The sequence below is a fragment of the Teleopsis dalmanni genome, chromosome 2 (genome assembly GCF_002237135.1).
Source record: "Teleopsis dalmanni isolate 2A chromosome 2, ASM223713v2, whole genome shotgun sequence".
Lineage (NCBI taxonomy): Eukaryota > Metazoa > Arthropoda > Insecta > Diptera > Diopsidae > Teleopsis > Teleopsis dalmanni.
In genome coordinates, this window is record NC_051847.1 from 10466179 (window position 1) to 10478303 (window position 12125).

At 29.4% G+C, this 12125-nt stretch overlaps 1 protein-coding gene across 1 annotated transcript; it reads left to right on the plus strand.

Annotated features, from left to right (window-relative positions):
• Window positions 1-3057: 3057 nt before the first annotated feature.
• On the plus strand, window positions 3058-10836 carry LOC119685741 (COMPASS-like H3K4 histone methylase component WDR5A). Its single transcript, XM_038100110.1, has 6 exons — window positions 3058-3114; window positions 3502-3648; window positions 3719-4019; window positions 4298-4421; window positions 4560-4671; window positions 10804-10836. The coding sequence occupies exons 1-6, from the start codon at window positions 3058-3060 to the stop codon at window positions 10834-10836; spliced, it is 774 nt and encodes a 257-aa protein (XP_037956038.1).
• Window positions 10837-12125: the final 1289 nt, after the last annotated feature.

Consider the following 12125-nt stretch of genomic DNA (forward strand, 5'->3'; position numbering starts at 1 on the left):
CTGTTGTTAATATGTCTTTTAACGCTTACGATTCTTAGGTGTTTGCTTATCACTTTATTACAAATATAGCATAGTGCTTTTAACAAAAGTTATAAAATATTCTTTATGGTATATGAAGAAGCTTTGCAATAAGTCACATATCCACAGAGCAATAAACTATGTACACACCATAACATCATCTGTGACAAGCGATTGCAACAGTAATATTATACGAAGATACCAACACCTCAACCACACACATCAGATTTTTTCAGTCTGATTTTTGTTTAAATGGGAAGTTGGAAAAATGGGTTTTCAGAAGAAAAAAGAAATTTCAACCGAATGCATATAGTGTCCCTGCAAATAATGAATATTTTGAGAAGTTATAAAATAAATGGGATACTATTGTTAGAAGTGCATATAGATGGAAATTAAAAGTTAAAAGTAAATAAAAATTTGTGTAGTTTTAATACACTTCAGAAGGAGTGTTACCTTATTTGAGATACTTATTTACAATATTTACATTCAACTATTCATATGTTCGAACGCGATGTTCAAGTTGTTTATACCATAGGTCAGGTAGCCGCCACAAATTAAAATTTTTTCATTTAAAACTGACTTTTGAACACCCCAGGTGTATATATATCAAAGAGCACAATAGACCTGACGGTCGCAGTGCCACTTCCCCAACAATAATACATAATATAATCAACGTAATTAAACATTTAAATAATTATTTTTAATAATCAAAAAGACACAGCTTACAAACTTAGAAATGTTTTCAAATGTTGAAATTCATCTCAGAAATTTATCAAAATTTAAATAAAAAATAAAAGTTGAATAACAAAACACAGCAAATATTGATGTTAAATAATATGTAAAGGGCAAAACTGCAATGGCACAAAAAAGAACCCATAAAAAACGAAATGAGCATTGTGGAACTGAAAAAGTTTTCCAGTTATGACGGTTGTGTGCGGGCCTAAGCGAACGGTACGATTACACAGGAAGTAAGTTTTTTAATAAACACAACGCAATATCGTCTCAACAGGCCACGTTGCAATATTGCCACATAGCAATGCCAGCACAAACCAACATCAACATACCGAGCCATGGACATAATCAAAACATACACAAGGATGAATGGGGAAGGCGTAGGTTTGAAAAAATAAATTTTAAAACTCAGCACAGACATACGTACACACCCAGTAACAAAGTCCATACAATTATTAACAAAGTTTTTTCTGCTGAAATAAAAGCTCACCTAGATTTTTTACGTCGGTTTTATCCTTTAGCAAGTGTTTTTAATGTTTTTGATGTGCGGTAAAAAAATGCAAGAAACTAATATGGCACAAGGACACCTTCACAACGATTTCATGCATTTAAATTCAAAGCAAAGTTAAATAAGCAAAGGGAAAAACCTATACCAACAATAGCAATAAAAGCAATGAACCGAATGTAGTTCATCACTAAAGTTTAAATTTTTATGAGTTAACTTTGTTTATATGATTTTTCACTAACATTTTTAAAACCTTTTTTATGAGTTTTTATTTTAAAAGCAGCAGCAAAAATGTAGTGTCAAAAGGCGATTTTAATCATAACAAATTTAATGAAAAATAAAGCATAAAAGTTGATAAGAATTGTAATAAAAATAAACTGTTTTTCATAATATCTAATACCGAAAAAGTTTGTTTATTCATTAAATTTATATGTCTCTTTTTTGTACTTTATACAAAAAACAAATAAAAAAAATTATTCTTAAAACATTTTCAACGATAAAATAGCAACAATTGTACTCTATATTTAATGATATATTTTAGTCTTCATCACTCATGAAATGCCATGACTTTAGCGACTGGTATCGTGTTTGCTAAGTGGGTTCTGACTTATTTCTACAGTATTCTACAGTAGGTGGAAATCATAGCCGTAGCAAGTCTCATGCAACGTACTAAAACTACTTTAAAAGTCAAAAATACATAAAAGATTCTTATCATAGGTATAAAAACTATTCGTTTTATATAGTTTCACTATGGAAATTAGAAAAATCTGTAATAGTGGAAGTGGTCTATTTTATTTGTATATAGCATAAAAATGTCATTTTTCCAATTATTAACGTGAAAACTTGTCCATTATTGTGTCTATACTTTCTGAAAGCATATTTAAATAAAAGTTGGTACGCCTTTCCAAGATGTATTTTTGTCTATTAAATTTAAATGAAGAACACGTTTAGCGAAGTATTTTATACATATCAACCAATAGAGCTTAAGCAATTTCTAACAGCATTTAAGGACCTAATAATAGGTTTTAATTTTTTTTAGAGATTAAATCGTTTGAAGTCTTTTAATTGCGTTAGCCAAGATGTTTTATTTCCATCTTCTATTCAAGCAACTACAATAAACCTCTACCAGTTCTTCTTTCTTAAGTCCCCAATTCTGTAATAGTATACCCATTATTATTTTAAATAAATTTTTTCTAGAAAATATTTATACTTTTGCTAAACAATTCCTCTGCGAAATTCTTTCATTATGGTGATACTATCAACTGCCGTCATTTTCTTAAATTCTTTTATTTTTTCTAGTTTTTCAATTTTTTACGCTAAGTTGAGCACTAACTGCATGCCTATGTGGAATATATGATATTAAATAAATAACTTTAAATAAAATTTCATTAAAAATGTAATATATGACGTATAGTTAAAATTTGTTGAACATCTTGTTCGGAGCCACCACAGATGTACGATCCATTAATTAGAGGAACATTTGGATCAACTGTTCTGAAGTAGATTATAAAAAAAACATTATTTTTGACAAATTTATTAAATTTATTAAACAATTTAATAATTTCACTATACATATTACTTTTAACGAATACTTTTTACAAAATCAAACATAAAAAAAATTAATATAAGATTAATTCAATAATTATGATGTCCTCAATTTTTTTTTTATGAAGGTAGTAAAGTTAAGGAGCTTTTTGCAAGTTATAGTTCTGGACTTGTTGAAATGAAATCATTTTACGTGATAAGAATATTTAGATATTTTTAAATGTTTTAGTGATTATTTTAATGATATTGTAAGTTAAATGATATTAGTTACATTAGCTGCTATATTAGAGCTTGAAATTGAAGTTTCCATACCAGTACCTAAACTTTTAATCAATTCCTAAAATATGAAAATAAAATATTCAAAAACTTATCGTCTCAAAATATATTCATGTTAATGACTATTTAAAAATGTACTGTAATGCAACTTTGTAAAGGCAAATACCTCAAAGAAGTCATTGCATTGTGAAACTTTTTCGTTGTCAATTAAAAAGTATCTCAGAACACCAGCTGTTCAACTTGTCCAACTTTACTGAACACAGTCTATACTTGAACTAAGAAGAACAGAAGAACAAGACAACACAGTTGCGGATTAAATTTGTTGAAAATTGAATAAAAGAAACTTCAAATGTTCATGTAAACTTTTTCGAAGTCACGATAAATGCCTTAAAGGACAATTTTTTTGTTTATTTTACTCAACTTAGGTTCAAACTGTATCTATAAGCTATTTACGTTGCCTGATTGAACATGTGCGCTGTTACTTACTTGATCGAGACATTGAACTCATTTACTACACGATACGTAAATCAAGTGATGTATTAACACGTGATCCCATGCAATTAGGTTCTCAAGTAAGTAAAGAATCCTAACAAAAAAAGTTATTAATAAATTATAATTTTGAACTTTTTTTTTATTTTCCAGCTGATATCTTGGTTACGTCCCATTAGCGAACACGATGAAAACGATAATTCCTTGCTCAGCATCACAGTACGTTCGGCTACCGCTTGGTGTGATGGTTATGCAGTGCCACTATTAGTACCGCTTACGGGTTGGTTACCAGCGCCTTTACCTTCACAAATACGTACAATGACTGTATCAGGTACTGGACCTATACGTGAAATATGTGTAGCACCTTCTCGACAACATTTGATACTGTCCACAAACTCAGGTGATGTGCAGAAGTGGCATATTATGAGCAACTCTTTGGAATATATTTTTAAAGGTCAGTTTTTTAAACAACACTAACAATATCTTAACTGTGTGTTTTACTTGAGAATTCGTTATTAAAGAACCATTTGCTTCAAATTCAGCTATCACTGTGCTAACAAATAGTATTACTATACGTCACGTAGTGCAGTAGCCATTAAAAATGAAACATTGCTTTTATGACTACACGCGTTCCTTAATTTGCTCATTATAGTTTTTTTTATACTAATTAATTTTGTTGCTGATTTGTTAGAAATTTTCCTTAAAATGTTGTTCTATATATATATATTCTAGGGCATACTGCAGCTGTCACGTGCATGTACGTCGCACCACAATCTGATATGCTACTGACCAGTTCTGAGGATGCCACTGTGATTGTATGGAACGTGACGACACACGAGCTCAAGACTCACATCAAGTACGTTTAAGGCATTTTTTATGAACTTTTTGAATTTGTTTTGTATCTCTTTGCCACGATATCATTTCGTTCCATTTAAAATCAATTTTTCGCTTTTTATGTTATTATCCTTTTTTAACACGTCTTGTTTATTTGCAGAACACATACGTCTCTTGTCACAAGTGTTACAGTGGGTGTCAATAACACCTTGGTTATAAGTGGCGATGAAGACTCAAATATTATTGTTTCAGATATTAACAATGGAAAATTGGTAAGTTTACACAAAACATTTAGAGAACCTCACAAAATATATGTAAATAAGTGAATTTAGTGAATTTATAATTTTTAAATATATTTAAAGCAAATATATAACTATAACCTATTATAACAAAAATATTTATCAAAAATCAATAATCCTTTCTGTATCCTGCCACATAAATTACATGCACACCTGGAAAATATTTTCTTTATAATATCAACTGATTAAGGGTTTATGACTTTCATAACTTAATTTCAGAGTTCTGTGCTTTGTTAACTTAAACGAAAATGCTTTTCTACGGTATCTGTCAGGTTGATATTTATGTTGCATCATAAATAAACCGAAATACCAAACTTGACCGTAGTGAACGGAAACTGAATTCAGTGTTCACACAGCACTCACAATAGTAGTCCTGTCGCAGACGCTTATGGAAGCGATGTGCCAAAATTTCAAACATGAAACGACTGGCCAAATTTTTCACTGCCAAGTGTACGACGTACGTGCACCCAGGCAGGTTTACGAAAAATGCTTTTTTATGAAGTCATGTAATTATCATCAATTTTTTTTCACAAAAAATATAAAAAAAAATATTTAATAATTGAAACTGATGCCTTTTTAATTAATTTGTAAAGATATTTCACTTCTGAGGATTTAAAATAATACAATATAAATAATCATTTAAAATGGCAGAGTCAATGTAATCCGTGTATTACTTTTTATAAAAAGAATTTAATATTTTGTGAAAATAAAACAAATTATTAAGAAAATGGAATGCAATTAAAATCTAGTTGCAAATTTTAATTAAAGTCACTTCTTTGAAATTCATGCAAATTTATTATTATTTTCTCTAAAATTTTTTACATGTAATAATAGGAAGCAAAGTATAACAAAAATATTATATGCAAACTATTTATTTTACCTATTGGAACAAATCAACTAAAAAAATCATTATTAATACCCAACTCCTAACAACAGAAGTCGTCTACGCTTGAAATTTCCGCAGCTTCAAGAGCCTCATAATACGCAGCGACAAGCATAATTATTGACACAGCAAGCATATTGAACTTTAACACTTTACCCCGTTTTTGATGCGACTTTTCATCAAAAAAAAATTTTTTTATATAAAATGCTTAATTTACAATTAAATACATTTTATTTCATTATTTTATCTCTCATATTTAATTTTTTAAAAATAAAAAGCCAAAAAAGGTACTAAATTAGGCTGAACAAAATTATTGGTACTTCTTATCGGCTCACTTCTTCTGAATAAATTAAAATGAAATTAAAAAAATATTTACGGTGACAATTAATATTTAGTGGCCAAGCTCTTCTGTTTAATAATAGCTACTGTTCGCTTTGGCGTCGAAGGAATTTGTGAAACTAATAAAACTCTTCTTCTAACCCTTTGCACTTTTCTCCTTTCAGACAATCTTGCTTATATTCGACGATCTCCTAATTTCCTTTATGGTGCTCTCTACAAGCAATTACTTTAAAGTTGTTGATTGACTTACCGCTGAACGTAAATAAATCAAATATGGGAGGTTGTTTTCATAAGTCTAGTTTTTCATTGTTCTTTAATGTTTCCGCAATACAATAGTTTCTATCTTCTGTTTATATAATGCTTTAATAGTCTAAGCGTTGGCTGCATAAATGAGTTTTTGAAGCACTAATGCCTTGACTAATCGAAACTTTGTAGTTTTACTAGTGGCAAAGCCCAACCATCATCTTATTTTAAAAAAATCTCACCTAACAATTTACATCAACTAATGTGAGATCAGCCTAATAACTATCGCTAATACCCATCAATTGAAATACTACAATCGATCTTTTTCCGTTATATATCCTTATTGAATAGCATGAGGGTTTACTGTTTATAGTACTATATACATATATTTGCAAATATTTATATATAATACAATATTAAAACATGTTGTTCAAAGCTTTTGAATACTGAGAGATTGATATTTATTTACATATTTATTTAATTTTAATAATTAAAATATTTTTGTTTATTTTTTATGACCAAACAATTGTATAATATTTTTTTAAGTATGGGTTAGTTGATCAATTAAAATACAATTGTTATATTAAAATGTTATTGTTTATTGTTTTCAGTAGTCTATAGTAAATGTAACAACAACTTATACTTTTTTCTATGCAAATTTTTTTACTACTTAAAATTTTTCAAAAAGTATTCAATATGCAACTTTGCCACAGATATTTTTAATTAATTCAGTAGATTTTTTTCTGCTGCAACAAATTTAGATTCTAATACGTAATTTATTATTTTGATCGCTCGTAATTTACCTTGCAAAATTATAGATTTCCGGTTCATTAGCACTGAAGTGGAATGAGCTGGAAAATATGAATACCTACTAACTAACGCTAGTGCATGTATAAAACCCAGCTGAACGATGTTTCTGTAGAGAGTTGCACACTTATGCATTTCGATTAACCTCTTGAGCTGCTTAGATAAATTGTTGCCGCTTCCGTTAATATTTTTGCAACCTCTTTTTTAATTCGCTTCACATTCACATCGTGGCATCAAGTTTGCTTACGTATAGTTTGCTTGCCAGGACCCCTGGCAGATTCAATGTTGTTGCCGTTACTTCCGTACGTAATAAGCATTACTCTATACTTATGAGCAACATAAGAGTTTCCTTCTTTTTTCTCATTGAAAAACTCATAATTTATTTTTAATATTTATAAAGTTCGTGATTTAGATAATATTTATTTTTATGTCGGGTAAACGAAAATGGAAATATTAAATTTTATTTAAACGAATTTTTTTTTTAACTTTACTTAATTAAAATGTAGTTTTGTAAATTTGATCATCTTCTCGATTTTGCGACAAAAAACTCAGTATTTTCTTTAAATTTTCATCTTTAATATTAATAAATATCCCAGCTATGTGAATATGAAAACTATTTAACATATGTATTGTATATAATAATCTCTCTCTCTCTTATCCTTATCTCACAGTGGAGCATAGGGGCTCTACTATCTTTTTATATCGTATTCGGTTATTTGATTCACGGCATATGTCACTCCAGGAATAGTTCGCTTCTCTTAGTTATTTTTCAATTGTTCTTCTCCAAGTTTTAGCCGGCGCTCTAGGTCGACGACTGCCTTAAGAATTCCATCTCAGAGCTTGACGTGCAATGTTTCCATTGGGTCTGCGTATATTGTGACCTATCCAGCGCAATTTACGTCTTCTTATCTCCATAGTAGCAGATGATTTATTTGTAACGACCCATAGGTTGGTGTTTGTGATGCGGTTGGGCCACCATATTTTTAATATTTGTCGTAAACATTTGTATTGTATTGTAGTTTGTATCATAATGTGTGAGAAAACAATTTTCATTTTATAATCTAACGTTTCGGGAGAACATATTTAAATTTCTTTAACTTTCTTGTAAGAAATAATAGAATATTTAGAATTGATTCTGTAATGTTCAAATATTGCCTTTTCATTATTTTCTAAGACGATATACTACTCTCTATAACATTTATATGTCCCGATGTTAGGTTTTTCGATACTAGCGTTATATGTTGACGATATGTGTATGCTATATTCAGATAAATGTGCTCTCAACATAAACCTCATCCTGGAGTATTCCCAGAAATGGAAAATAAAAATCAATAATGAAAAACCAAGGCTCTGTTCATTACGCGTAAGCGGAGACAAAACCCGTCGAGAGTGAGATGGGAGATATGGTAATAAACTGGGAGGATAGCTTTAAATATTTAGACATCACGGTAGACAAACATTTCAAATGGCTTAAACACGATCAACTGAAAAGAATTAGCTGTGCCAAAATTCTTCATCACCTCCAACCGCTATACAAAAATGAAAATCTCAATGCTAAGAACAGGAAGCGATATATAACTAAATAATTCAACCGTCACTTCTATATGGATGTGTAGCGTTCAGCAAGGTCTCAAACACTACTATTCGCCAGCTAGAAATTGGTTAAAGCCAGACTCTGAGAAGAGTTTTCAAGGTACCATGGTACATTAGGACGAATGACATCCTCAGGGACCTCAAAATTGATCCGATCAAAAAACACATAAAGGATAGAGCCCAAAAATTATTTACATAAACTGACAGGCTTACCAACACCGCGTTATCGAATCTCGGAATGGTTGAAGGTTCCTTGGAGAGGTATAAAGATCTGACGTCAGTTATTCCATAGTCTGATGAAGTGATAAACAATAATCCCTTCAAGGCGTAGAGAGGGGTTATGAAAAAACCTCGTAGTTAATAGAGAGTAAAGTGCTCAAGTGCACTAACTCAACTACCCTCAACATAATAATACATTTTTTATAATAATTTGCCATACAAAATTCTGAATCCCATTTAAATGTTAGAAAAAAATAATTATAGAATATATAATTGAAATAATTTAAGATTTAGATCCAACAATCTTTTTCTTATAAAGAAATACACTCAAATGCTTATATTGTTGGAATAGTCCGTATTAAATAACTTTGTAGGTTTAATTAGTAATCTGTCAGCTAATGATTTGTATATGTATTATATATGTAATTAAGAGAACTTCATCAACTTTGGCGAATATAATAAAGTACTTAAACTCCATTATTCCCTCAAAAGAAAGTAAAATATAGTGAAAGTGAAATAAGAAAAAGACAGCAAAATAATAAGCCATCATCTGCCATGCTAAGCTAGCTTTTTTAAAATGAAAACGTTATGAGAAGCACTAAGCATCTGTGCCACATGTGGCTGAACATGTGTTTAAGTACACTTTGTTATTGTTAAAGCATAAGTCTAGGAATTACAGTTGTTACCTCTTATGTCAACGTATACCTCAACGTTATCAAAATGTATATATCTATGCAATAAAATATGAACACAACCAAATAAAATAGAAATACATAAACGTGAGATGAGATGATATAGCTTTTAGACGTGTTAAACCCAGTTAAGGACATAATTTTGCTCTTGTGTAATTTTATATTTTTTATGCGAATACCTTGATTTATGCAAAATCAAGAAAATTCACTCAATTTAATTTTAATTTATATTTTTATTTATTTTTTACTGTTATGAAAATCATAAATCAAATTAAAATCTCAGCTTCAATTTGTTACCCACGTATCTTTTACGAGGTAAATGGAAATTTATTAGAGCCTAAAGTAAATAACAAAAAATACACTGTATAAATTAATAATAAATAATAAATATGTGGTAAATTTTTACACCATAAATTTAATAATTAAATTATATATGGTGTATATTTTGTAAACTATTTTGATGCTACCAAAAATATGTTTTTTATAAGTATTTAATTTCAACAAAAAGTCTAGAAAATGTGTAACATTTAAACTGGAAGCTTTTGTCAAATGAAATGAAAGCGCAGAATTGTGGTTTAATATTACATTAAAGCAATACAATTGAATAATTCGACAGACCTAATTGGTTTATGTCAAATATAATTGGTTAATGTCAGTCTTAATTGATGTGGATATGTATATACGTATATACAAAAGTATGAGTACAATTTATGTACACGTAATGCACTTATCACATTCTCAATCTCATTATCACAAAATAATTAATATAGACTATATCTATAATGACTGAATCATAAAAACGGTTCGAAACCAAAAGAGAAAGTGTTTGTTATATGAGTTACTGGATCAGGCAATTGATATCTGTGTTCTGGTGAACCTTACTAAGGGATTAAAAGATGCCCATCATATTAGTCTTTTCAGTTAATAAAACTGCATTCAAAGCATTGTCTTCTTGGAAGTTCTCTTCCAAAATTTTGGGGAATTGTTATGGCATGTTGCAGCAAATACAGGGTAGTGCTGTTTCCGAGTATCTGCCAACTGATAATCTGGTTCGTTCTAGAATCTACACTTAGGTTATCTGATTGGTCAAAATGACCTGCTTTACCATCTCGACAAAATGGAACTCTCTAAAATCCTGATATTAAAAAAATTCTCCACTGATCATATTGTTTCTCTCATTCGACCCTTTGAGTGTCATCTCTGCAGCTAAAATCGGTTTTTAGCACGAAAGACATGTCATGGTCAAAGTAGCAGGTAACCATAATTTACTAATAATAGTAGTGTCATATTATATTCTATATAGGAAATAATATTTATTATACAATTTAGGGCAAAACGTACTATACTGATGAACAAAAATGATTGTCATTATTTTTAATAAGCATTAAAAATGTAAATTTCTTCTGTAAATTATTATTCTAAACTATTTTTGGAGAACCAGCTTTTTGCCAAATTTATTACCTTAAATGTTCTCCTTTTGTTGTCCAAGTGTGCGAATTGAATGGTCTCATTCATATTAAATGACACTTATACATATTATATACAACTTAAAATGGCTAATGTACCTTAAATACTTGAATTAAAATTTTAAAATTATTTTATTTTTTATTAGCAAAACATTAATACATTTAATGATATGTGAAAATCGCAAAAATAAATATATATAAGCTTCTATAAATGTATGCAAATATTTAATACGTTATTTAAAAATTTTATGATTCATCACATATTTAAGGAATATATTTAACTTTATTTTAAATTTCATTTTAAATATAATTTTTCTATGGCAAAAAATGTTTACAGTGAATAAATAAAAAGAATGAAAATTATTTTCATGCAATCAGTCAATGCGTTAAACCTCAAAGCTGCTTTTAGCATCATTCCACACAAAACACATTAACATATTAAAATATTAAGTAATTAAAATAAATCTATAATGCTATTTTAAAGCCATGAATATTTCATAATTATGCAGTCTTTTTTTAATTTCTTTTTTGTTGAGCTTAGCAACGCCTGAATTATTTTTAATTATAACATTTCTTCAAGAGAAAATGTTCGTTACTAAGTGGAACGAATTAAGCTGCTTTCTGTTGCGTTACATAGAAATTTCTACGCTTTTCACAATGGAACCAGCAAAGCCATTTATCAATTTCATCACCTAACAGCAAAAGAACTGCAAAGGATACGCCCCAGCCATTTTGAGAGCAACTACTCGCTGGCACATGTATGAACGAGTGCGAGTATTGCATATGTGCGAGTGTGTTTATTACATAAATTAAGCGAGTATGGCGTGCAAAAATGTGATTAACTTAATTTAATAAAGGCTTGCAGGCTTTTGGAATTAGGCTTAGTCTAGTAATGTTACATTGTGTGACATGCTGTGCACCACACACTGATACCAGGCATGTGGCCTATGAGCCACGTGAGCATACCTGAGTTATGTCACAAACCCAAAATATCCTTTAATTAACCCACACATGTAATGCTGATAATTCTAATTTTAATGTCTTTTATTTATATTAAATATTACTGATTTCATTTAGTTCACTAGAGTCTTATGGTATGTGATTTATATTAATACAGCGTTTGATTCATTTTTGTTTATTATTTTTTTTTTGAATATATATATGTATTATATTTTCTTTTACAGA